This window comes from Eretmochelys imbricata, chromosome 9 (genome assembly GCF_965152235.1).
Source record: "Eretmochelys imbricata isolate rEreImb1 chromosome 9, rEreImb1.hap1, whole genome shotgun sequence".
NCBI classification, from domain to species: Eukaryota; Metazoa; Chordata; order Testudines; family Cheloniidae; genus Eretmochelys; species Eretmochelys imbricata.
Window position 1 is genome coordinate 98,067,048 of NC_135580.1, and position 25,423 is coordinate 98,092,470.

Sequence of the window (25,423 nt, forward strand, 5' to 3'; positions counted from 1 at the left end):
TTTTTTTAGTGAAAGCCAGACCATAAGCAAGCCTGGGGTAATTTACTGTTCATTTAAGAGCTCTCTATCCGATCAGGAGATGTGGAATCCTTTTCTTTAGTTGGTTTTACTTACCAGAGTTGGTGAATTCTGATCAGGCCAAAATGACTCTGGAATTGGCCAATGCCCAACAGGAACACCAGTTTTAGGGTTAGGTCGTACATAAATGAGTTTATGACAACTATGCCACGGTTGAGAAGCAAATGAATTGATGGGCCTGGGTGAATCAACAAGTCCATCTAAAATTTAAACAAAGCAAAAAAAAATAAAATGAAAAATAAAAAGCTACATGGCATGCATTTGTTTCCCAGGAAGTTCTCTTATTAAACAACCAATGTCCCATTTCATTTGTTTCAAAGATGCCAATGTGTGTCTTAACATCAAGGCTGAACATCTACATCAGCATGTAAAATGGCATAATTTAAAGTCACTTTAAGAGCATGTTTGCCCACACTCTACAGTCCTGCTCCAGCTACACAGCAATTCAACTAAGTGCAGCACTGCTTGCTCAGCGTATTACACAAAATGAAGTTGGTTTAGACTCAGTATTAAGTACTTGCTTTAAAAATGGTACAGTATAGAAGTCTAGAATCTCTGACACTGCCCTGGCTACAAAAACAGGTCACTGACATTTTATAGTCTCACTGGAGGTGATACAGTATACAGGGAATAATGTTAGTATTAGCTGAAATTAAATGGGAAAACTTCTCCAGGGAAAGACAAAATTTTTAGAGGTGTAAAATGTATCCTATGGCAATGGATTCAGTCTTAATTTTCAGCAGTCTGTTGAAGTTCCTAATGCCTTATTAGTAAGTCATTTCACTCTTCTCCTCCTCCACAGAAATGCAAGTTTAAGGGTTTTATATCAGTTAGCGCATTATGTCCTATTACCTCACGTACGTTCCCCCATTTTATATTAAAACTGAAACAGTTAAAATAAGTTCAGATTTCACAAAACCTAGATGTGGGTTTGGAACATGGCTCGACAAGGTACAGGTGCATAGCTAAGCTTGCCAGCCTGGTTTCCAGCATTTGTCACAGGTATATGCTTTTGATTTGATTTGTTTCAGGAATGGTTGACTGGTATTACAGAACATGCCCTTCTGTTACAGACCAATTCATTTCTCCATTTTTTGTAGCGTGCACTACAATAATTTGAAGAGCACTAACACTGCTACGTTTCCCCATACCAGAAACTTCTGCTGCTCTTGGTTTAGATTGAACATATTTGCTTCCTTGACGCACACCAAGTCTGAGCTCTCTTGACACTTTTGTGCTATGTTGATACTTACACTCTACTGTTTTATAGCTTCGGATAAAAGAGAAAAAAAAAACAACACTAAATCAAGTTCATCCAGTTACTTTCCCATACAAGAGCAACCTTGTGACTCCAGTGTCCAGATCAGCAGATGTCAGGGACTTTGCTTAGTGCCAACCTGGACTGCAAAGGATGCCGGGGGCAAGTCTAAAATATTCTCCCAAGTAGATGAAAAGGCATTATGAGGAAAAACAGGCAGGCAGGCAAACAGGAAAGAAAGGCAGGGGGGAAGAAAAGGTGGCTCAGAATGAAAGTAAGGGTGATAGATGATCACAGTAGAATGCCTAAAGGACCCCCCAAAAGCAACAGATACTCTTGATTTTTTTGTTCTACTCGCATACTCTATGTGTCTTCAAGTTTACTTTTAAGTGTATGATTTTCTGTGCATGTAAGTTGTAGGGAAAGAGAGTCTTCCTAAACATGCCAAGGGATCAGTTTCTTTCCTCCATTTTAGATGTCGAGTTCTGCAAGTCTGAACAAATTGCCCCATGATCAACAAATGTATTTTTTCCCCCACACTCTCCCTTCCTGTCCGGGCACATAAATTTTCACTTGCAGTTAGGAAAGAAAAGTTTCGATCCATTACAGTGTGATCAGTTTCAAGCAGCACAATGCTAAAAACGTTAAAAAACAGACACCTTTACAGTGTATCCATTTAAAACCGCATTTAAAGTATTTTTTTTTTAAAAGTCCACTATAGCACCTAAACAAAAAATCAATAGAATTACATTTTCTTTTTCCCTATTCATTTTGTGGATTTGACAGCACATGTATATAGTTAGTTTCCTCTGTTTCTGAGGTTCACCGTACCGAACGTGGGGAGAGAGAAGCCATTAAGGGGGGAAAAATGTGAATGGTAAAGCCACAGAAGTTTGCAGGTGCAGTACCTGAAAGCCCTCTCTACACCCCCCAAATGACTAGATTTCAAATAGGCAGTATCTCCAAGACTGATTAAATTCTGTTGCTTGTAACATACTGAAGAATCCTTAACGGTGATCCATGGTGGTATTCTTCAAGAACTGTAAATCTAGCAGGTACCTTTTGCAGTTGCTTTCAAAGGCCTTGTCTACAGTGGGTAAAACAAAGGTGTATTTTTCACATATGCAACATATGTTAAAATGCACCTTCCTTCAGCGCAGAGACAGCCTGAGAGCACCAAGGGTTTGTCAACACCAGACATTTTGACCTCAAGTTCACTGACTGGCAATTAACACTAACTAGTTCATGTGTTTCAAAAGGCTAGCATGTACACTCCCAAATATTTGTTTCAGGAAACGTGTTGCTCTTTACCCTAGGCTGATCCCAAGTAAATCCACATTAGCTTTTACAAACATACTGAAGACCTCAAGTTACTAGAGGGTGAGTTAACTCTGGTAAAGTCTAGTGAAGCCCAAATAAAATTCACACACAGCTCAAATTTATTTAAAAAAAAAAAAAAGAGAGAAGTTCTTACGATAGATTTTGAGGTATTTAAAAAAATAAACAGCTTTATATATTGTCAGCCCTATACTGCTTTGAAAATCTATATAGCATTCACAAGACTGGTGTGCATAATGCATCCAGGATGCTTTCCAATTATTTCAACACAGTACAGTTATTAATGCCTCTACTACTTACTTCTGTTGATGAGAGACAAAAGCTTTCAACTTTGTTCTATATGGTACCAAGCTCTTCTTCAGCTTGGTGTGGCTCAAAAGCTTGTCTCTCTCCCCAACAGATGTTGGTCAAGTACAAGATATTACCTCACCCACCTTGTCTCTCTAGTATCCTGGGACTGACAGTTACAACTACACTGCATCCACTATTTACAACAGGAATAAGTAGCAATGCTGGATATTTCTGTCTTTTGAGCTGTGGTTCCTCAGTCAACAAGATAGCAAGCAATAATGGCATTTCATTCCTAAGACAAGATCGTTTAAGGAAAAAGCTCAGATACCACACACATTAAGGATCTACACTGAGCTTACAAAGCAACAAAAAAAACACTTGTACATAGATTACAGCTACAGAGATGGAAGTGAATAGTTACTGTACCTTCTCCAATGGGAGCTGGGTCTGGTCCTGATTTTTCAAAGTTAATAACAACACCACTCTGAACTTTTTGAACTAGAGATTCTAAACACTGGTTCAACATTCTTTGTGTCCGCACACAATAGGAGCGACCTATAAGTAAGAGAAGAGCAATGCAGCGAAAGTCTGAAAATAAGTCTCAGCAAACCTTAATTGTGTAAGTAAGGAAGGATACTGTTTATTATAAAAATAAAAATTATATTATATGTCAAGGCTCTTTCAACTTTATGTGGAATCACCACCGCAGTGTTGCTGCTTTAGTGACAAACTCAAATCATCAACAGACATGGCACAATACTTCCACAGTGCAAACAATACAGACTGTGAAAGCCAAGTTGGTCTTTTCCATCCTGTGCATTATCACCAATAACACAGGCTTTGCAGGCCAAAAAAGCCTTCAGTGACAATGGTGTAGACCCATTGGAAGCAGTGGGTTTGCACAGCTCAATGCTGTTGATGATGCTTCTGTTCATTCGTGTGTAATTCACTCCTTTTAGCTGTATTAGCACCAGAAGGTTAATGAAGTAAACATTAGTTATTAAAGGAAGCAGGTTTTACTGAATACATAAGGAACAGATCTGATGAGTGAGATGGTTTCATTTTTAATCACTTTTCAAAGAAGACGACCAGCCTTTTATAAAGAAAGGGGAAGGGATTACAAAGCTTAACATGAAAAAAGTGAAAAGCTGTCAGATTTAAAAGAGCCAGTATTTTTTAATTTTAAAATACTCTTGCAAGGCAGAAACCCAAACGCAACCGTGCTATGCTAACACGTTGAACTGGCCAGGGTAGAGTCAGTATCCAAAGTGAGAAAAATTAGATGTAAAATTATTCTCTCCCTCCATCCCTCAAGAGCATCCCATTAAGACAGTTTAGAGAGTAAGACAAATTCCACATTGAAACCAAAGCAAAATAACATCCAACTACCTCCTGTCACTTCACACATCTGTGTGATTGCAGATTCATCAGTGGGTACGCTCCCTAGTTGCTCTGGTTCAACAGAAGAAGCTCCTGGCAAACGCAGCACTAGGGCAAACAGCCTTTGATCCCAACGAAATGGTTCTTTGGTTAGTTCACTTCCAGGTAGAGGAGAATTCAAAGGAAGATGAAGCTAGTAAAGAAAGATTTGAAAGCTTTAAGGGATCAGATGCGCATTTGAAGACATGTACCCAAACAAATCAAAATAATGGATCAACTGAAGGACCAGTTTTCTGCTCTATTAATCAGTGCTATCAAACCATAGTCTGTGAACTCCTAGTGCCTATGGAACTCAGCAGCGGGGCACTGGGAGAGAAGCTGGTCCACCTTTCTTAAAAAGTGGTCTGCAGAATGAAGCTGAATTACCACCAATATAAATCTAATTCATAATTCTTTTAGCACAATGCCAAGATGCAGATTCACAGATTTTAAAACTGAAATTCTTTTGGGAGTCTTATTAACAGTTAAAAGTAAGTTAGTGTTCCCCCGTAGCCATTTTAAAAAATAAAACAAATATGAAAGTCTTACCTCCTCTTGAACACCAGCAGTATGTGTCAATTTGTTTCCATCCGTGATGGTAATTAAAATAGATGGCTCTAAAAAGAACGGGTTTCTCCCCTAGAGAAAGAATAAAAACATGTAAAATAGTAACAAATAATATTTAATTCCATACTTCAGTTAAACTTGTGTTGGTTTGTAAACGTACTCATCAATTTACAGCACATAAAACACAGTATCTGCCTTTAAGAACTTAAAATGCCAAACAGTCCTTATAAAAGCGTGAGATGGTTTTAAATCTGTGGACATGTAGAACTTCACAACCGAAATGATACTGCACATCAAAGCCACAAAGAACTTCAGACTGACCACAAGTATAGAACTCAGACCCCCCTGGCCCATAAAGTCACAGGTTCCTATCACTTAAGCAAAAAGTGAGTGTTAGGAGTAGACCCTCTATGACACTAAATAGCAACAATATATCTATATTCCAGCTGGCTCTCCTTGCAGGAGAAAATAAAAAGATCAGTATACTGTAAAATACATTCAGGAGACTTAACAGTGGGAAAATTAATCATCTTTAAAACTGGGCTTTTTTCAAAAACAAACAAAAACAGATAACATAGTTCATTAAAATACCATACTGAGAAGGCAAACATACAACATAGCAAAGTTTGAAATAGTTATTTGATAAATGTCTACCGTTTTAAGATTCCAGGTGTACGTGCATGCACACACAATATGCACCGAACACGTTGCCATGTGGCTTAGTGTGTGACACGAGAACTCGCGTTTTAAAAATGGAATTATTTGTAGTTTATGAATATTGATAGTACATAACACAAGAACTAGGGGTCACCCTATGAAATTAATAGGCAACAGGTTTAAAACAAACAAAAGGAAGTACTTCTTCACACAACGCAGTCAACCTGTGGAATTCGTTGACAATGGATGTTGTGAAGGCCAAAACTATAACAGGGTTCAAAAAATAACATTAGTTCATGGAAAATAGGTCCATCGATGGCTATCAGCCAGGATGGTGAAGGATGCAATCCCATGCTCTGAGTGGCCCTAGCTTCTGTTTGCCAGAAGCTGGGAGTGGATGACAGGGGATAGATCATTCAATGACTGCCTGTTCTGTTCATTCCTTCTGAAGCACCTGGCATTGACCACTGTCGGAAGACAGGATACTGGGCTAGATGGACCATTGTTTTACTATAACCAGTTCAAAGCAGCCCCCTCATTTTACTCATACTCCATCACTCCCCCAACCCCGCTCCAGATATTTAACAATATCCACAAAGCAGCAATGGTTACAAAGAGTGTTTGATAAAATGTGAAGAACAAACATTTGTTACCTGTCCATAATTGTCTATTCCAGATACTAATCTATTGAGATTTAACAAGTCAAACGAGGATCTGAGAGCCTGCCCGAGGGTAGTCAATCCTGAAGCTTGGAGGTTTTTCAGTTCATTCATGAATGTTGCATGATTTTCCTTCCATCCAGCCTGTTATGTAGTAATATAGAGAGAGACAAAAAAGACAGTTTATTGGTCATTTTACTAGTGATCTGGCAAACATCAACTGCAGGGTCTGATCATCGCTTTTCCTCTCAGAGGCAGATTACATTTCTCATTAGCAAGTAGATCCTATTGTGCTTGTATGATCCATAGATTTAATAAATAAATAAAATAAAATAAAATCAGAGGAGCCACACAAGTATCTTCCCACATAACTGCAATGTGTACAGAACATGAAGTGCACAGTAGAACTACAAACAGTATTAAGTTTTTGAAACAATGACTCTGTCTATTTAGCTCTTTTTATGAAAGCTGCAGCAAAGCGGAAGTGACTAATGGAACTATTTGGGTACTTCCATGAGAATGAGAACATTTGATTTAAAAAGTGTGTCAAATGAATGGCATTTAGAAATCGAACATGAATACCTAAGGCATGGTGGTGAATGAAGGAGCTGCAGGGAGAGCACACGGAGCTGCTCTTGTGGTGCTCTGCAACTCCTCCCCAAACAGCCTTACCCAGGGCTAGAAAAACATGCAACACGTGCTCAAGGACTAAGCCTAGTAGCCCGTGAGAGATACCCGTGCCGCCACATTCTTGCTCCCTGCTCAGTGCCCACCCCAGAACTAGAAAGATGTTAGACAGCTGTGTATCATTAACTGGGGACTTTTAATACTGTATAATCAGCCAACTTAGAGAAGTTTTACAAAAGCGACTCACTATACTTCTCACTTTTCTTGTACTTCCTTTCCCTCCTGGCTTTACTCCATTTACGTTCATATACAGATCGTGTCTCTTATGCTTTCCTCTACACTTTTCCTCCACATCCATATTATATATTGTAAAAGCACACTTTTCTCCTACCCCAGTTTCTCTACGTCCTACCTTATAACTCTAACTCTACTTTCTTCCGTCACTTCTTCCTTGCTGCTGGAAACTGGCTCAGATTCCTGCCAGGTTGTTGCCGGGAACCCTTCTATCTCTTTAGCAGACAGACACTTTCTAGTTGAAGACTGATAGTTGCAAGGTCCCAATCCCTCCCCCAATGTTGGAAGGGAGAAGGGACATTGTGTCTTGTCCTCTGCATCCCAGAGACTCCTGACTGCTGCAATGGGGAGTACAGAACATCTCTCCAATATTTATAGTTCACTCCCTCAGCTACCTGGCTGCTGCAAGGAGGCAGGTGTGTACATGTGCAAGTGTCATTCCACCCCTTACCCAAAGCCTCAGTTTTGAGTCCTCTACACTGAATAGTGCCAATCCCTTCCTTTGATGCTGCTCAGAACTTACCTGAGCAGCAGCAAAGTAAAACTAACTCAATTATTGTTAGTTTTGCTAATGCCCACCTAACAGAGTACTGGGCCCTGGAAGGCATGCTTGTGTCCCATGCACCTGTTACTGCCCTTTGAAACTCCAAACTGTGGTTGTAAGCCGTATGTCTGCTCCTAGTCATGTGTTCTACAGGAATTTACATAGAAAGCTTCCTGTCTCTTTAGGCAACTGAGTACCAGGGGAGGGCAGGAGGAAGAGAACCTCTGCAGCTATCAGTTAGAAGGCCAGAGTGGGAGATAGCTGCCAGTGCTGACTGTGGCAGAAAGACTCAGCTGAAGCAAACTGTTAAGCTCTGGGAGAAGAGCTGTAAGGACCAGGAAATCTTGGTGATAAGGACTAAGGCAAAAAATAATTAAAATCTTAAATGCAACTTAACACTCAAGCCTTGTCCTAAGTCAGTCCTTACTGCAGATTCAATGAAATATTCTTCACTTCCTGCTGCTTTCAATGATGTATGTCTAATTTGGGTATCTGTTTGTAGAGCACTTTGGAGAAAACAAAAAATATTTTTATAAGCAGTAACCATGTTCTCAGATCCTTATCTGCTCTATCTCCAGCCACAACAGGAAGAGTAAAAAATTAAGTTTCATCCTTATCTTTAAATGTAAGTTCTATTTAGATGAAAGATGCTATATGTAAATAAAAAAAAAGTCACTAATTTCTTTAGAGCAGTGGCTCTGAACCAGGGGTATGCGTACCACTGGGGGACAGAGATCTTCTAGGGGGTATATCAACTCCTCTAGATATTAGCCTAGTTTTATAACAGGCAACATGAAAAGCACTAGCAAAGTCAGTACAAACTAAAATTTCATACAGTTATAACTTGTTTATACTGTTATATATACTATATTAGTGTTTCTCAACCTGTGGGGGGGGGTGTCGTGATTTATTTTACAATTATAGAGAAAGTAATTAAAAATGAGAAAAGTAAGTAATTTTCCAGTAATACTGTGCTAAAACACCTTTGTATTTTTTAGGCTGATTTTGTAAGCAAGTTTGCAAGTGAAGTGAAACTTGTGGTATGCAAGACAAATCAGCCTCCTGAAAGGGGTACAGTAGTGTGAAAAGTTTGAGAACTACTGCTTTAGAGTAATTCTATGTTGCATCGAAGTGAGTGAGTTATATTACACAACATGCAGGACACGTTTGTAAAAAGTTTTTAAAGAGGTGACAGTGTACGTGGCCCTAAATGAATGGACATAACATTCTCCTTGCCCTAAATATATCTTGAAATCCAAATAAAAATATTATTCAAGACCCCTATTGGGAAAATGGGGTGAATGAAATGGAAGGAATCTAGATTACTCAGAAGATTATACTGAGGGCAATTTTTTATTTCTATTTAGTCAGCAATTTGAATCCAGGTCAGCTTGGTAGTATCCAAGAATTGATATCATAAAATGGCTATTTGGTTGGCCAGCATGAAATGAGTTAGACTTCCATCCAGTTGTCCACACCACAGCTAAAGCCCCGAGTCTCAAAAAGGGTTAGAATTGAACAGAGAAAGAGCCTTAGCTACTGTGGCATGGTTAACAGACACTGCGGCACATTAGTAGGCCAACACAGGGAAGTGTACCAACTTGTGATGTACCAGTTCTGCAGAGAAAAGTTATCTGCAGGAGTCAGTCTCACACCGTGCACGAGTGCTAGCTTTCATTTTAAAACCAAATTTAAAACCCCACATGTAGTGGAAGGTTTTTGGTCTTGCATTCATACGGCTTCTTTTCTAAAATAAACAGAAGCCATGTGAAGTTGAGACATACGAAAGTCTGATTAGTTTGGGTTGGTTTTTTTGTTTGTAAAAAGAGGAGAGAAGCCAAAACTCACTTGTTTTGCCCCTTAAATATATTTAAAAAATTGTTTTAAAAAAAAATGAAGTTTGGGACTTTTCCCCTCCCCGAAAACAAACTTGCATCAGTGGTTTTGGTAACAAACTTCCCTGCCCCTCAACTCTACCCAGCCACCCTCCAAATTACATGTTCAGTGGTCTATTATTGTACAGATGCATTGACAAACTTGTAGATTGTGGAGTGTCTTAAAAAAGCAGCCAGAGCTTTTGAAAGAAGCAGTTTTTGGTACAGAGCTAACTGCAACTGAAGATTTCATCCTCTGAAGCTGAAGACAGACTCATTTCCAGACTTCAGGGCCTCCCAAAAGGTGTTTCTGTTCTGATGCAAGATAAGTGTTGCAAATGATCTTAAAGTGTCAGGCAACTCCCCAGCAGATGCTATTACCCCACCTTCTGTTCTCTGAAACAAATCTCCAATGGCAGGACACCTGCTTGCGTGCTTTAAAGTGCTAGATTAGAAGCCCTATGAGTAAGGACAGGGTGTATGCATATTCTCTAATCTCTTCAAACTAAGTTTGTTTTTTGAGGGGTAGGACAGCAAAAAGCTCAGAGAAAGACCAAGGCTAAGAGCTTTCAGACCTAGTCTGAACTCCTTAGTATCAGTGCCCCAGAAGTGGAGGGAGAGAATGGACTGGGTACAGGTTCCCAACCTCAGCAATGCAGACAGCCCTCCTGCATTCCAAGATCTGCCCCACAGATATTTCAAGATAGTCTAATAACCAGCTAGAAGAATCTCCACCTTTCAAAATCCCTCATTTTGTTGCCTCTAAACAAGTTCTTTCACCCTGAATCTTGGCAGTGGGGATTTTTGGGCCAGCTCCAATTCTTTTGACTTAACTGAACAATTACAAAGGACCTCCGAATCCTCCTAACTCTTCAGTACAACTGCTAAACGTCATTTGGTAGGAACGCCTGCCAAATGAGTTAAATTTCTTGGTTGTAAACCAGGTCCCAGGCCCAGCTCAAGATGTGTTCTCTGAAGAATGGAGTTATACATGGTTCCTGATCTCCTTTAACATATGGATTGGGAACGTGACAGAATACACGCTTATGGAAGCATAATTCTTTCATGTCATAACTTTTGAATGATCTTGAGAGCATACCTGGATTTCCTCCAGTATATTAACAGGATGTCTTGTATATTTCTTTTTTGTAATGAGCGATTCTATAGGGCTATTCCATGTGAGTGCAGAGAATACAGGATTTCCCTAACTCCACACCTTGTTTAAATAAATGCCTGTGGAAGCGAAAGTAGCATTTTCTCTCAATTAGTGCAAGGCTTGCTTGGAGGACATTAAAAAAATATCCAAGTGAATAGTACAAAGATCACTTCTGTAATATGGTTCTCTTGGTGACTCTGACCTAAGAATGTAACACTGAAAAATGACAGTGGTATTCACAGTACTCCAGGAGTTGAAACTAGACCTGGGATTGAGGATTTCTGTGTTCTTGCTCCTCCTCCCCCTCAATACACTGTTAAAAGTATCCTGCAGAATTATTCACAGTAATCATTCCTGAGCTCGTGTCAGCAGCAGCCTTTCAAAAGTGGTTAGGATTATAAATTGCTGCCTTGGAAAATGCTACTGTGAGGGAATAGTTATTTTCATCTGCAGGTAGGAATACTATAAAAATGAAGGGGAGTTGGAGATGCACGCACTGAAACAAGGAGAGTTAAAGAGGCCATGTATGCAAATAGACAAGAATAAAGTCAAAGCCCTAGAACAGTTATATTTTTGATTCCTTATACATAATTCCAGTTGTGAGACTTCAGTTTTTTCAGGTCTTCAAGTACCCAATTCCTACTGGATCATTTTTATGCACAGAATTTAACACTGAGTAGAGTACATCTTGGCATATAAACTGAAGTGTTAATTTACCATTACTTGAAAATTTAGAGGAAAAACTGAACAGAATTGAATTTTAATGGGATGACCTTCTGGTGAATATGAAGGTCTAATACTTATACTGTACTTGCTTTACTGGGCATTTGTGAGAATCACACACCTGCTGCCCCAAGCCATGATTGGGCAAAAGGGATGTCAATCAGCCCTCTGTGGCACTAAATAGAACTTTCAAATATCATCCTCTGGAATCCTGAAGCTTGTCTTGTGAAATACAATTCTTCACTCAAAGACATCTGGTAGCACTTCACAACTATCCTGTCTCCTTCCAGACAAAAGCTGGAGAGACCTGCCAAGGGAAGAGAGAGGGTCCACCAGCTAAGTGAATAAAAATAAAGTAGCAGAACTAAGCAGTACAGGAAAGATAAGAAATTGAAGAGTCAGTTAAGTTTAAATAAATAGTTTTAATAGCTGGGAAAATTAAGGTAACTGGTGTAGGATTCAGTTGAGAGGCCTGGGGGAATCTCCAAAACAAATGTTTGAATTAAAAAAAAACAGTAGGTTTTCCTAGTTGTTCACTTTAAGTTTGGACAAAAAGCACCATCCTCATGAGAGTATCAAAATGCAAGAGAATAATAAGCAGACAGAGTCCCTGGATTTTAGATATATACAGAGCAGGACGGATTGATTTAATCAAAGCGATTTAAATCACAAGGTGGAGGAACCTGATTTAAATAACCGATTTTAATCAATTTTCCCACCATTTGTACACTTCAGTTATTTTCTAACGAAAGGTGCACTTTCATTGGTTGATATAACCATTAAAACATGTTGATTTATAACTAAATAGAGCCTTTACACTAGATTTGGTACATCTTTTTGCTACCTAGCAGAGTACACTGTAACTATATACATTTATTTAAACAATTATGTAACTCAATATTTTCAGATTCTTGTTAATTTTACATTTTAGTAGGTTAGAAAATCGTGAATGACATGCTTTTTTAGTAGAGTACTAACTTTTTGCTCATGATTTGTGTCAAGCTGCATTAAAGGATGGTATCTGGAATTTAAACACATAAAATAGCATATACATTTAGCTTTAAAGAAAGATAACCTTGCACGTTCAACTACATCTCTTTTTCACACCCCGGAGCAGGACTGGATCCTCTAAGCAATCCAGTGGAAGGTAGAACATACAGTGTAGTTTTATCATGCAATTCTGTGATCCAGTGTTTGTCCTTTCTCATCTCTTTGGGCTAGTCTAGACTAACTTAAGTTTTAGGTCAAGATAAAACTACATTGTATATTCTACCTTCCACTGGACTGCTTAGAGGATCCAGTCCTGCTCTCTCAATCTAGAGCTTATTTCTAAAGTCAGTTCTTTGACACTACATAAAGACCTCCTTCAAGTTAGCAGGCAATTTAATTTTGGGGTGCCAAACATCCTGTCATTTTTCTTACTCTGCCTGTGTGCTTCAGACAGGCCAGCATTTGAAAAACTCAACAGCCAGGGAGAGCGGCACTCACCAAGCTGACAGTGCTAATGGTGAACAAGCAATTTTGAGCCCTAAACACTGAAACCTAAACCCACCCCACCATTCCTTAGAACAAAACAGTTTAAATAGCAATCTAGTGTCTTTGAATTAACCCTTAAAATTGACTTTCAAAAGCAGCAAAAGATAATAAGAGCTCCTTTTCAGTTTAAGCACATTAAGTAAGTTATACACCTGGCCAAAGAGAAATGGCTAAGGGCTTCCCAAAAATATTGGCAGGCTTGTAGTGATCTTCATTATTAAACCAGTCTTGGAGAAGCACCTCTCTAGACACATGCTTATACTCCTTCTCTGAGATCATATACCATCTGGAAGCACTGCACTATGTTTAAATTTTAATGCATCAAAAGTGAAGTAAATTCACAGATTGAAATAATTTGCTCTAAACTCCACAAAGTATTCACACACATATAAAAAGGTCTGCAGAAGTGTCATTTGCTCTAAAAATTGCTTTAGAAAATCAAGATAAACAAATAGTTTGCCTATGCTACTTACAGCCTTGTAGATACAGGAATTATTTCAGTTTTCACATTCTACTTTTCACCATTCGTGAGGTCTTGTTTTTGTTAGGCATTCCACTTGGGATAGTGAAATTAAATCAGTCCATTTCAGCTTTGGATTCCCTTCCAATAGCACAATGTTACTGCTTTTAATTCCAACACAGTAGAGGATCTAAATAAAAATTAGGGCTGTCGATCAATTGCAGTTAACTCACGCGATTAACTAAAAAAAATTAATTGTGATTTTAATCGCACTGTTAAACAATAGACTACTAATTGAAATGTATTAAATATTTTGGATGTTTTTCTACATTTTCATATATATTGTATTCTGTGTTGTAACTGAAATAAAAGTGCATAGTATTTTTTATTACAAATATTTGCACGGTAAAAAATGATAAAAGAAATAGTATTTTTCAGTTCACCTCAGACAAGTACGGAAGTGCGATCTCTGTCATGAAAGTGCAACTTACAAATGTAGATTTTGTTGTTGTTACATAACTGCACTCAAAAACAAAACAATGTAAAACTTCAAAGCCTACAAGTCCACTCAGTTCTCCTTGTTCAGGCAATTGCTAAGACAAACAAGTTTGTTTGCATATACAGGAGAATATGTCACCAGAAAGTGAGAACAGACGTTCGCAAGGCACTTTTGTAGCCAGCATGGCAAGGTATCTACGTGCCAGATATGCTAAACGTTTGTATGCCCCTTCATGCTTCAGCCACCATTCCAGAGGACATGCTTCCATGCTGAGGACGCTTGTTAAAAAGAAACACTGTATTAATTAAATTTGTGACTGAACTCCTTGGGGGAGAACTGTATGTCCCCTGCTCTGTTTTACCCGCATTCTGCCATATATTTCATGTTATAGCAGTCTCGGATGATGACCAGCACATGTTATTCATTTTATGAACACTTTCATTGCAGATCTGACAAAATGCAAAGAAGGTACCAATGTGAGATTTCTAAAGATAACTACAGCACTCGACCCGAGGTTTAAGAATCTGAAGTGCCTTCTAAAATCTGAGAGGGACTGGGTGTAGAGCATGCTTTCAGAAGTTTTAAAAGAGCAACACTCCGATGCGGAAACTACAGAATTCATACCACCAAAAAAGAAAATCTACCTTCTGTTGGTGGCATTTGACTCAAATAACGAAAATGAACATGTGTCGGTCCACACTGCTTTGGAATGTTATCAAGCAGAACCCGTCATTAGCACAGACCCATGTCCCCTGGAATGGTGGTTGAAGCCTGAAGGGACACATGAATTTTTAGCGCATCTAGCACATAAATATCTTGTGATGCCGGCTACAATGGTGCCATGAAAACGCCTGTTGTCACTTTCAGGTGACATTGTAAACAAGAAGCGGGCAGCATTATCTCCTGTAAACGTAAACAAAACTTCCTGTTCAACCATTTGCTCAGACAAAGAAGTAGGACTGGGTGGACTTGCCGGCTCTAAAATTTTAAGATTGTTTTATTTTTGAATGCAGGTTTGTTTTGTTTTTTAAACACAAGTCTACATTTGTAAATTCAACTTTCATGATAAAGAGACTGCACTGCGGTACTTGTATTAGGTGAATTGAAAAATATTATTTCTTCCGTTTTTTCACAGTGCAAATACTTGTAAAAAATAAATATAAAGTGAGCACTGTAGACTTTGTATTATGTGTTGTAATTGAAATCAATATATTTGAAAATGTAGAAAACATCCAAAAATATTTAAATGGTATTCTAATAATTTTTTAATTGTGTGATTAATTTTTTTAATCGCTTAACAGCCCTAATAAAAATATTTAATAATCGTTGCATTCCTATAGTGCTTTCAATAACTGAAAGGAACTATTTCATTGAGAACATTTCTATTAGTATTGAGAAGTGCAAGATCTCTTCTTCCTTCTGTTCCAAAAACAGACCAGAGAAGCAGTAACCACTTGAATAGGTCTTTAAAAATTTCTCAGCACATTGCCCTTTCAACCCATCCAAATTTGAGAGCATTCTCAAAGAGAGGCAGCCACCCAGTTCGACACATCAGGGATCGTACCAAAGAGGAGGTCCCAGACACTTGTCCTTTCCTTCCCTCTGAGCAGCAACTCCCTTCATTTTCAAACTCCTTCCATACCATCTTTATATTCTTTGACTCACGTGATACAGAACCCAAGAACTTAGCTTGAATTTTTCCACTGTGGAGAAAACTGCCTCACCACCACCCCTCCTTCCTCCAAAAATGGAGATGGAAACTCTTTAAATAATTTCAATTTTTAAAAAAGTGCACTGTCTGAGGAAAGACCGATTCGGTTTCCCATCTACAAAATTATGGTTATAAGAAAAAGGCCAAGCTTGCTTTGCTTTTTCAAGACATTCTTTCTTGAATAGGTGAAGAGAACAAGATCAAAAGCAGTGCTTAACACTGAGTGCATAAATACTGATTACTGTGACTGATAGCCTGTCAATAAGCTCTTTTTTCATGCTGATTCTTTCTTAATTCTGTTTTATGGTTTTTCATGACATTTCAAAAGTCACACAACATACAACCAGATCAGGCTACTACAGCCACCAAAACCCTGCTCTTGTGCGTAGAGACAGCAGTACACATGGTCCTTTTCAGAGGGATCTATGGCACTGAGCTACAGGTACAAGACACGTAAAATTTTAATTTCCATTAGGAGGAGTTCAATCATAGAATATCAGGGTTGGAAGGGACCTCAGGAGGGCATCTAGTCCAACCCCTTGCTCAAAGCAGGACCGATCCCCAATTAAATCATCCCAGCCAGGGCTTTGTCAAGCCTGACCTTAAAAACCTCTAAGGAAGGAGATTCCACCACCTCCCTAGGTAACACCTTCCAGTGTTTCACCACCCTCCTAGTGAAAAAGTTTTTCCTAATATCCACCTAAATATCTCCCACTGCAACTTGAGACCATTACTCCTTGTTCTGTCATCTGCTACCACTGAGAACAGTATAGAGCCATCCTCTTTCGAACCACCTTTCAGGTAGCTGAAAGCAGCTATCAAATCCCCCCTCATTCTTCTCTTCCGCAGACTAAACAATCCCAGTGCCCTCAGCCTCTCCTCTTAACTCATGTGTTCCAATCCCCTAATCATTTTTGTTGCCCTCCGCTGGACTCTTTCCAATTTTTCCACATCCTTCTTGTAGTGTGGGGCCCAAAACTGGACACAGTACTCCAGATGAGGCCTCACCAGTGTCGAATAGAGGGGAACAATCACATCCCTCGATCTGCTGGCAATGCCCCTACTTATACATCCCAAAATGCCATTAGCCTTCTTGGCAACAACGGCACACTGTTGACTCATATCCAGCTTCTCGTCCACTGTCACCCCTAGGTCCTTTTCTGCAGAACTGCTGCCCAGCCTTTCGGTCCCTAGTCTGTAGCGATGCATTGGATTCTTCCGTCCTAAGTGCAGGACTCTGCACTTGTCCTTGTTGAACCTCATCAGATTTTTTTTGTCCCAATCCTCCAATTTGTCTAGGTCCCTCTGTATCCTATCCCTACCTTCCAGTGTTTCTACCTCTCCCAGTTTAGTGTCATCTGCAAATTTGCTGAGGGTGCAATCCACACCATCCTCCAGATCATTTATGAAGATATTGAACAAAACTGGCCCCAGGACCGACCCTTGGGGCACTCCACTTGATACCGGCTGCCAACTAGACATGGAGCCATTGATCACTACCCGTTGAGCCCAACAATCTAGCCAGCTTTCTATCTGCCTTATAGTGCATTCATCCAGCCCATACTTCCTTAACTTGCTGGCAAGAATACTGTGGGAGACCGTGTCAAAAGCTTTGCTAAAGTCAAGGAACACCACGTCCACTGCTTTTTCTTCATCCACAGAACCAGTTATCTCGTCACAGAAGGCAATTAGATTAGTCAGGCATGACTTGCCCTTGGTGAATCCATGCTGACTGTTCCTGATCACTTTCCTCTCCTCTAAGTGCTTCAGAATTGATTCCTTGAGGACCTGCTCCATGATTTTTCCAGGGACTGAGGTGAGGCTGACTGGCCTGTGGTTCCCAGGATGCGTTGATCTATTTGTAAAAGTGACCTCTTACGCAATACTGAAGTACAAGTTGAGTAGCCAAATCCTAATTCATCTAAACATTTGTGTTTCCCTGCATTAAAGTTAATCCTCAAAAAGTACTGACTGAGGCCCATAAATCTGCTAGTAAAAAGCTTCTGATCATCAAATCAAATGTAAAATGCAAGTTTGAATCACCGCTTAATGTAAACTGCAGGCATTCAGAGTAGAACAATGCTGTCTGCACCAAGGAAAGCAGAACAGAGATACCATACGACCGCCCAGGGGATTTTTTTTGTTAGTTTTTTATAATATATGTATGTATAAAAATATTATATTCAAATGTAGCTCTGAGGCAAGTAAAATAATCAATACCATCAAAGAGCAAACTGTCAGCAAGACAGCTCGTTACCCATTTAATATCTGTATTTTTAAATAACTGATATCCAGAGTTTAATCTGCAATATTTTAGACATTTAGATGGCTATGATCAAAAGCCCCATTTTTTTTGCTGCATCAACATCAAGGCTATCACATATGCTTAAGTAAATGAAAAAATATAAACACAAAGAGGTCATCATAACCCACCATTTCAAAAATATATCAGTATTTAGACAAGGAACACAAAACTATCCACAATTAGTTGCACTCAGTAAACAAGTGGCCATATCAGTATGGTTTTGAAGTAGTATGAGATTTTACAATATCTACTTTAATTCTGTATTTAAATCAGCTATGTGTTTCATGTAGTAATTTATGAAGATGGATTATAGGGACACCATCGTTTAGAAATAGTAGGTACTTCTGGATTATAAACTTTGATAAGTAAAGTACACTCCCAACAGTGCAAATAACATTCACAGACCAAAATCTTTAACTCTAAGTCAAGGTTAACCAAAAGTGCTTTGTACACTTCCAGAATGTCAAGTGCACCGAGTTTTTGGGCAGTGAATTCCCCCGCCCCCTTTTTCTTTTTTTGAGGAAGCGGGGGCAGTGAGGGTGACATGATTGAGACACACCAGGAAACTTCCTGGGACCACCTCCTCATTGCCACTCAGGATGCAGCTCTATGCTTCTCCTGGCCTCTCCATTCCTCAAGCAGGACTGGAGGGACGAAGGAAGGTAGGTGGTAACTGATGGGCTGCAAGAAGCATATCTACCAGCTGGAGGCATCAAGAGGAAATGGAGCAGAGCCCCATACTCCACTTCAGGGTCTGGTGTAGGGGAAGGTGCTTTGCACAACGCTCTATAGCATAAGACTGCAGATGTGTGAACTCAGTAGGTATTCTCCTCCCCTTCTCTTTCAAAGTCCACCTCAGCCCATTATGGAAAACCAATTTTCTAAATAATCTCCCTATGCACATGGACTTTACAGAATTTTGAAAATTAAAAGCTGTTCATAATGTGACAGACCATAACTGAGAATCTCTTGCCCAAATGACCCCAACTTGCACCATTAACTTTACCCCTGTGCAAAAACAGGTTATAAGAAACGATTTTGAAGATTTTGGGGGTTTGGGGGAAGAGATGGCTGTATCTCAGGAACCGCTTGCTCAAATATGGACCACTAACCTACTCCAGGTCCTCATGAAGCACCGAAATTGTCAGGTTAATCCAAGCAAGCATGTGGACTTCACAGCACTTAGAGAAGTCAGCTGTTAAACAGTAAGAGTCTCACCTTAACTACACAGGTGCTACTACCTCACTGTAATACCGAGATAAATGTTGGTCAGTTCCACTGACAACTAACAATAATATTGCTAAACTGTAGGCCTTTGCTTATACTAAAAATCTAACATTAGCCAACACAATTTTTTAAAAAACACACACTATGGTTTTGTTTGAAGCTTAATAGCACTAAAATTAACTTCAAGTCCTTTTATCTTTAACAGCAAGCATAAGGAAGATATTTGCTTACACCCTATACATGAATAGAATTGTTAATATCACTTCTTGTAAAAAGTTCACATTAGAGAGCTCAGCCTATAACAGCATTAAAAGCAGAGAAGCACAACGCAACAGAATAAGAATGCGCCTACCTCAATACTCTCTGGTCAGTATTTTTTTAGCTGAACATCAATATACAACATTTTAATACCTTGTTTTGTGGCCAGTTCAAAAACAAATTTAAAAAAATCAGTAGTTGAAAGAAAAATGTAGATGTCAGTTTGAAATTCAAACTAAAACAACTGATCCCAGAGACATATCTTCTTAATACCCATGCATTACACAGAAAATGTAAGTACCTCAATCTCTACAGGGAATTAGGGAGAAATGGATAGATCAATACAAGTATCAGGGCAGTTACAGATTCTAAATTGAACACAGAATGTGACTACAAGGACACCACTTAAAATGCATATTCTAGACACGAACCAAGCGCTTCACTAAAACCTTGTCCCTAGCTTGACTCGTTGCTTGTGTTTAGAACAGCTCCTCATATGATCCTTTTCATCTTTATGTTTAGAGTCTCCAGCAAATATTAAGTGGAATCCATGAAAACTGAATTTGATAGAGTGTAGTTTTAAGTATTTAAAGTCTACTCAAGGTTTTCAGTGTAACAATAACAGAGATTATGTATTAAGGTGACAGTTGGCATATAGTTAAGTGGTAGTGTTAACAGTTGCTCTATACATAGCGCTATACGGTGATGTTATAGATTCTGGAAATAGCTGTACTCTAGTCAAATATTGTGATATATCCACCACAGAGAACACATTAGTAAGAGAGAAATTAGGGGGCGGGGAGAAAGAACAGTAGCAAGTTCCTAAACCCACAGTCCACATTAGTAATCAAATGGTTAGTTTTAAGTGTAAGTTAAAATAAAGTTGGTTTACAATGGTGGTATTCCTTCCTCCCCCCCCGTTTTCCTAATGCAAGTTACTCAAGAAGTTGATCAAGTTGTACAGTATTGCTAGGGCCCTACCAAATTAATAGCCATGAAAAAAACACATCAAGAATGGTGAAATCTGGTCTCCCCCAATGAAATCTGGTCTTTTGTGTGCTTTTACCCTATACTACACAGATTTCATGGGGGGAAATCCAATCTGAGAAACACTGGAGGTCCTGACCCAAAAGGGAATGGGGCGGAGGGTGTCGGGGGTGTCATTGCAAGATTATTTTACTTCTGTGCTGCCCTCAGAGCTGGGCAGCCAGCGAGTGGTGGCTGTTGGCTGGGCATCTGTCACTGAAGGCAGCGCCCCGCCAGCAGCAGCGCAGAAGTAAGGGTGGCAATACCCTGCCATGCCATGCCAGGCCATGCCATGCCATCCTTAGTTCTGCACTGCTGCTGATGGCGGCTCTGCCTTCAAAGTTGGGCATCCAGCCCACAGTCGCCACTCTCCAGCTGCCCAGCTCTGAATACGACAACACCACCACCTGCAGCAGCGCAGAAGAATAACAGTACCGCAATCCCCCTTATCATAACCTTGCAACCCCCACCTCCACCAACTTCTTTTTGGGTCTGGACCCCTACAATTACACCACCATGAAATTTCAGATTTAAATAGCTGAAATCATGAAATTTACGATTTTTAAAATCCTATGACCATGAAACTGACCAAAATGGACTGCAAATTTGGTAGGGCCGTAAGTATTGCATGAAGACAATGAATCTTTGGATAGTGGAGCTCCCTCTAACTAATCTGTAAATCAGACTCTTACAACTGAATAGCCATTTTTGTGTATGTATTATGGCTCCATAGTTAAAGCTGAAACCAGAATATTCCAGACAATTAAGTCACTAGATATGCACTACTTTTACCCAGGAATACAGATCCATCCAAGTCATGAAACTGAAGTTTATCAGAGAAGCAGCTTTTCACATTAATGGTATTTTCATATTATGCAAACACAGGCAGCCTTAAATTCTGTGTATTCTTGTTACAGTAAGTTCAAAATATCATTTTTGTACCCTTGGATTTAAAGTAAGTCGACTATTCTCCTAAGGGAGAAACATTTTCAAAACCCCAAATGAGAATGAACACATTATAAGCAATTAAGAATAAAGGAAGAGTATTTACAATCTTATAGTATTCATTATTGCAAAAGCTAAAAATACACACATTCACAATTTAGAAATCAACAGAATGGTACATCATATAGTTTAAAAAGAGAGTTCCTGCCCCAAGGAGTTTACAATCTAATTATTATGTACATTTTTATATAGATTATAAAGCCACGCTAAGAAGCCTAGATCATAATTTAGTAATTCTTGTGGATTCTGCCTTGGTATTTTGATGAAAAAACAGCATGTAGTACACAAGAAACAAAGAGCATTTGGCAAAGAAACGTGGAGACAACTCCCTACTCACTACAGAGCTTTTCCACTTATTTGCAGGCAGTCTTAGGTAGAAATATGTATTATGATTTTACAATTGAAACTTGTTATAAAAAGTGACTTTAGCATTTGAAATTAGTTAAGCCTCTTAGTGTAAACATTTCTGCTTTTATCTAGTAAGCCCTTAAAGCCATCGGATGTGTCTATAGAGCTGTCCAAGATAAAATAGGGAGCCAAGTAAAAAGACAAAAAATAAATGGCCATAGTGGCTATTAGTGGTAGGGGTTAGTGTCAATTTAACTTTTCCAAGGAATCCTATCATTTTATACTATCAGTGTCTCAAGTAAGCATATGCAGGATCAGGGCCTTAATTTGCAAATTCCAGTAGACACAGAGCTGCTTAGATGCTTTACATAAGATCAGTGTGGCAATCCACACTGCCTCTCCTTTTCATTGGTTATAAGCAGCCAGTGAAAACAAGCTATCTAACTGGTCTCCAGTTAGATGAATAATAAGACTTTTGACAGCTGAGTGGATACAGAGGACATAACTACATCAAGGAACCAGTGTCATTTCTACACTGCTTTCTCCATTTAGAATTCAATTCCTTATCAGAACGCAGTGCTTCTTCATATTTTTTCTGAATAAACTGGAATTTAGAGAGCTCCATCAATTAAAAAAAACCAACTCATACTTCCATCTGAAAGTGGTCTAAAAATTTGCTAGAAACAACTCTTACCCTTACTGTAAACTAAAGAAAAAAAATCCTCTGCTTTTTCAGTTTTTTTGTGCATTTGTCAGCACTGTGTATCACTAATTTGCCATTGCTGACATTTGCACCCCCTTCCCCAGGTTCTACAAGAGGAAGTTTACTAGAAACCACAGCTGAAAGTGGAGATAGCAGGAAGGAATGTGCATCGAGACTAGGGAGGGAGGAGAGCCTGAGCATGTTTGCTATTGATCGTAGGCCTATCCAACAAGAGGTATACACTTTTTAAAAGAGTGCTCTACCAAAAAAAATGAAATTTAAATAATCAATCAAATAGTATCCCTTTGAACTGAAAGCTACCAGTATTCCATGGTATTTCCACTAGAGGACAAAATTTCATAATTCGCCCCCTCGAAGTTCAAGTGAAATTAGTACTCCGTTTTACATTTTAAAATGCATCCACTGGGGGCCTCCGCATGCAGAAGTCTGCCTCGCGCCCAGCAAAAATACCCACCATTTTATTTTGCTTTAATCTTACTTGCTAACTCCAAAAATTGTCCAACTAAAAATAGAATCACGTAGTGTGTCTTCTGGTCACCTTTCTTTAGGACTACTGAATCAAGCTACCAAAAAAAATACTGATTACACTTGGAGACAGAACAGCTAACTGTGGGGGAATTATTACAGCTAATAGACAATTATTCCCAAGCAAGCAACAGTAAGTGGATTCCAAACCTGTTTTGTTCTCAGGGGGTAATAGTCATTAGGGATTTGCCCCAATCTCCCTTCAAACTAAATTACTTCTGTTAAGCAAATGAATTTAAGAGAACAAACAGAATAAGAACATTTGTTAGTTTTAAACTACCTACTGTAATTTATTTGTTCATGTTCAAAGTCACCACTCAAGGGGGGAAAAAAGACTATGTAAAAGAATACCAGGGTAATGGAAGCTACATTAAATCAGTTAGAACAAGATTCTTCACTCAACTTAGGACTTGCTTTTGGGGGGTTGGCTGAAGACTACACATGATGGAAGATAATTTTTTTACAGCATTTAAGTAGAGTGCACAAGGCAACTTTTAGCAAAATGGAACAAATTAGAAATCATGTCTCTACACTGTCCCTTTTATACGACCTTATAACAAATACTTAAAATGTATTAATATTTAAGTGATTCCTTCTGCCCACCAATCTGACTTGCCTCTTGACTAGATAATTTTGAAGACATCTCACGTTACTTCAGCTACAAGTGAAGAGAAAAATGTTCCTCTTGCCCAAGAGGAATAGAAATTCCTCTTCTTCTCACCCCCAACGCAGAACTCCATTTCCTTCAACTCACCCTCGCTTCAGCGTCATCTTTGACCCAGAACTCTCCTCCTCCAATACCTTGTGACTGGTGACCTGCCTAAAACCACCTCCACAATACTGCCCATTTACACCACTGCCTCAACTTCCACTCTGCCGAAATCACCATCCTTCATCTCCTCTTACTTTAGACTACTGGAATTTCTTTCTCCATGGCTCTAAATCAGAGCTCCAGGTGCCCACGTGAGCAGAATGCTTCTGCCAGATTTCTTACATACACAGAAAAGCATAACTATTTCACTTCCAGCCCCACACAACCCCATTCAGTGCAAGATACTGTTCAAGTTACCTCAAATTAAAAGCCTATGGATTTGCTACAGCCTATCCAAATGGATTCTCTCTGTTGCCCTCTGCACAAGCCTCTTTCGACTCTCCATGAGTTGGCCATTGCCAACATGAGAGCCTTTATAAAATGCAGCACCTGCCATCTGGAACAGCTTTCTTACTACTGTCCACCTCAAAACCTAACAGTTTTCATAACAGAGACAGAGCAAGTTCTCTGACCCAATGACTCTGAATTCTCTACCTCCAAAGTTATACAAAGAGACCCCAGATCTCTGCCTGCACCAGAGTACACTCAGTTACTCTCCGTCACAGAGAGCCACGTAGGTCATGGTAGTGCCCACTGCCTTCACGCAGCAACCATTTCATGATGAACAAAGAGAAAATCTGATTTGTTTAACATCATTAAATATACAGACTTCATATCAAAAGACAGACTACTGACAATAGAGAAACTAATCCCAAGCCTCACCAGCTTCCCTAAAAAGTAACTGAGCTGCTAGGTATTATTTCAGTACCCTTAAGTGGACACTTACATAGGAGCCTTCCAGAAATTTCTACCACCTTCAGCCAACAAACGCAGCCAACCTTGACAAAGGTTACAGACCCTCACATAATGGTTTCAGAAAGTCAGAAGAGGTTACCAGTGAGAGACCCAAAAAGTCTAGTCATAGAAGTCACCATCCTCCAAGACTGGAGAGATCATCTAAAGGTTACAAGGCCTGCAGTCAGAGCAGGAGAGGAAGAGGAGCAACAGGCGCTAGTTAGAGCTCTGGGCTAGCAAGTCTTGTCAATTCTTCTTATACATTTCCAAGATCCTTCCTTTTCTGTCTATCAAGATGGCTCAAATTCTTGTCTATGCACCGATCTCTAGTCATGACTATTGCACACTACTCTTTTCTTGACTCCAAGACCCACAATTCCTCATCTAGTTCATTCAAAACACAGTTGAAGTAATCTTCCTTCCCTCTCATTCTGTTCCCTACCCTTCAACTACCAACACATAGAGATCCCCATTTTTTAGTACATCAGATTCACGCTCCATGCAGATACCTACAGGGCGCTTCACAGATCTTTCCCCACTATTTATCCAATTTTCTGTATGTTCCCATGCCTTCCCAAAAATTCTCACTTTGACCCCCATTTCTCTGTTTCTCCTACAAATTTTGGCACTTTCTTCCATAACTCCCCCATATTTCATGTGTTTATACAGTAGGCGTTGATACAGAAATGTTAATTGAATACACTGTGT

At 39.3% G+C, this 25,423-nt stretch overlaps 1 protein-coding gene across 6 annotated transcripts in view; it reads right to left on the reverse strand.

Annotated features, from left to right (window-relative positions):
• Nucleotides 1-25,423, reverse strand: part of LOC144269914 (integrator complex subunit 6-like) — a 52,683-nt gene that overhangs the window by 21,950 nt on the left and 5,310 nt on the right. For all 6 annotated transcript variants that reach the window (XM_077825971.1, XM_077825970.1, XM_077825969.1 and 3 more), the window contains exons 3-7: nt 6,262-6,411; nt 4,934-5,023; nt 4,355-4,538; nt 3,392-3,520; nt 115-278 (exon numbers count right to left, since the gene is read on the reverse strand). In XM_077825971.1, the coding sequence (XP_077682097.1) occupies nt 115-278; nt 3,392-3,520; nt 4,355-4,538; nt 4,934-5,023; nt 6,262-6,411 (717 nt within the window). The remainder of the gene's footprint in view (nt 1-114; nt 279-3,391; nt 3,521-4,354; nt 4,539-4,933; nt 5,024-6,261; nt 6,412-25,423) is intronic.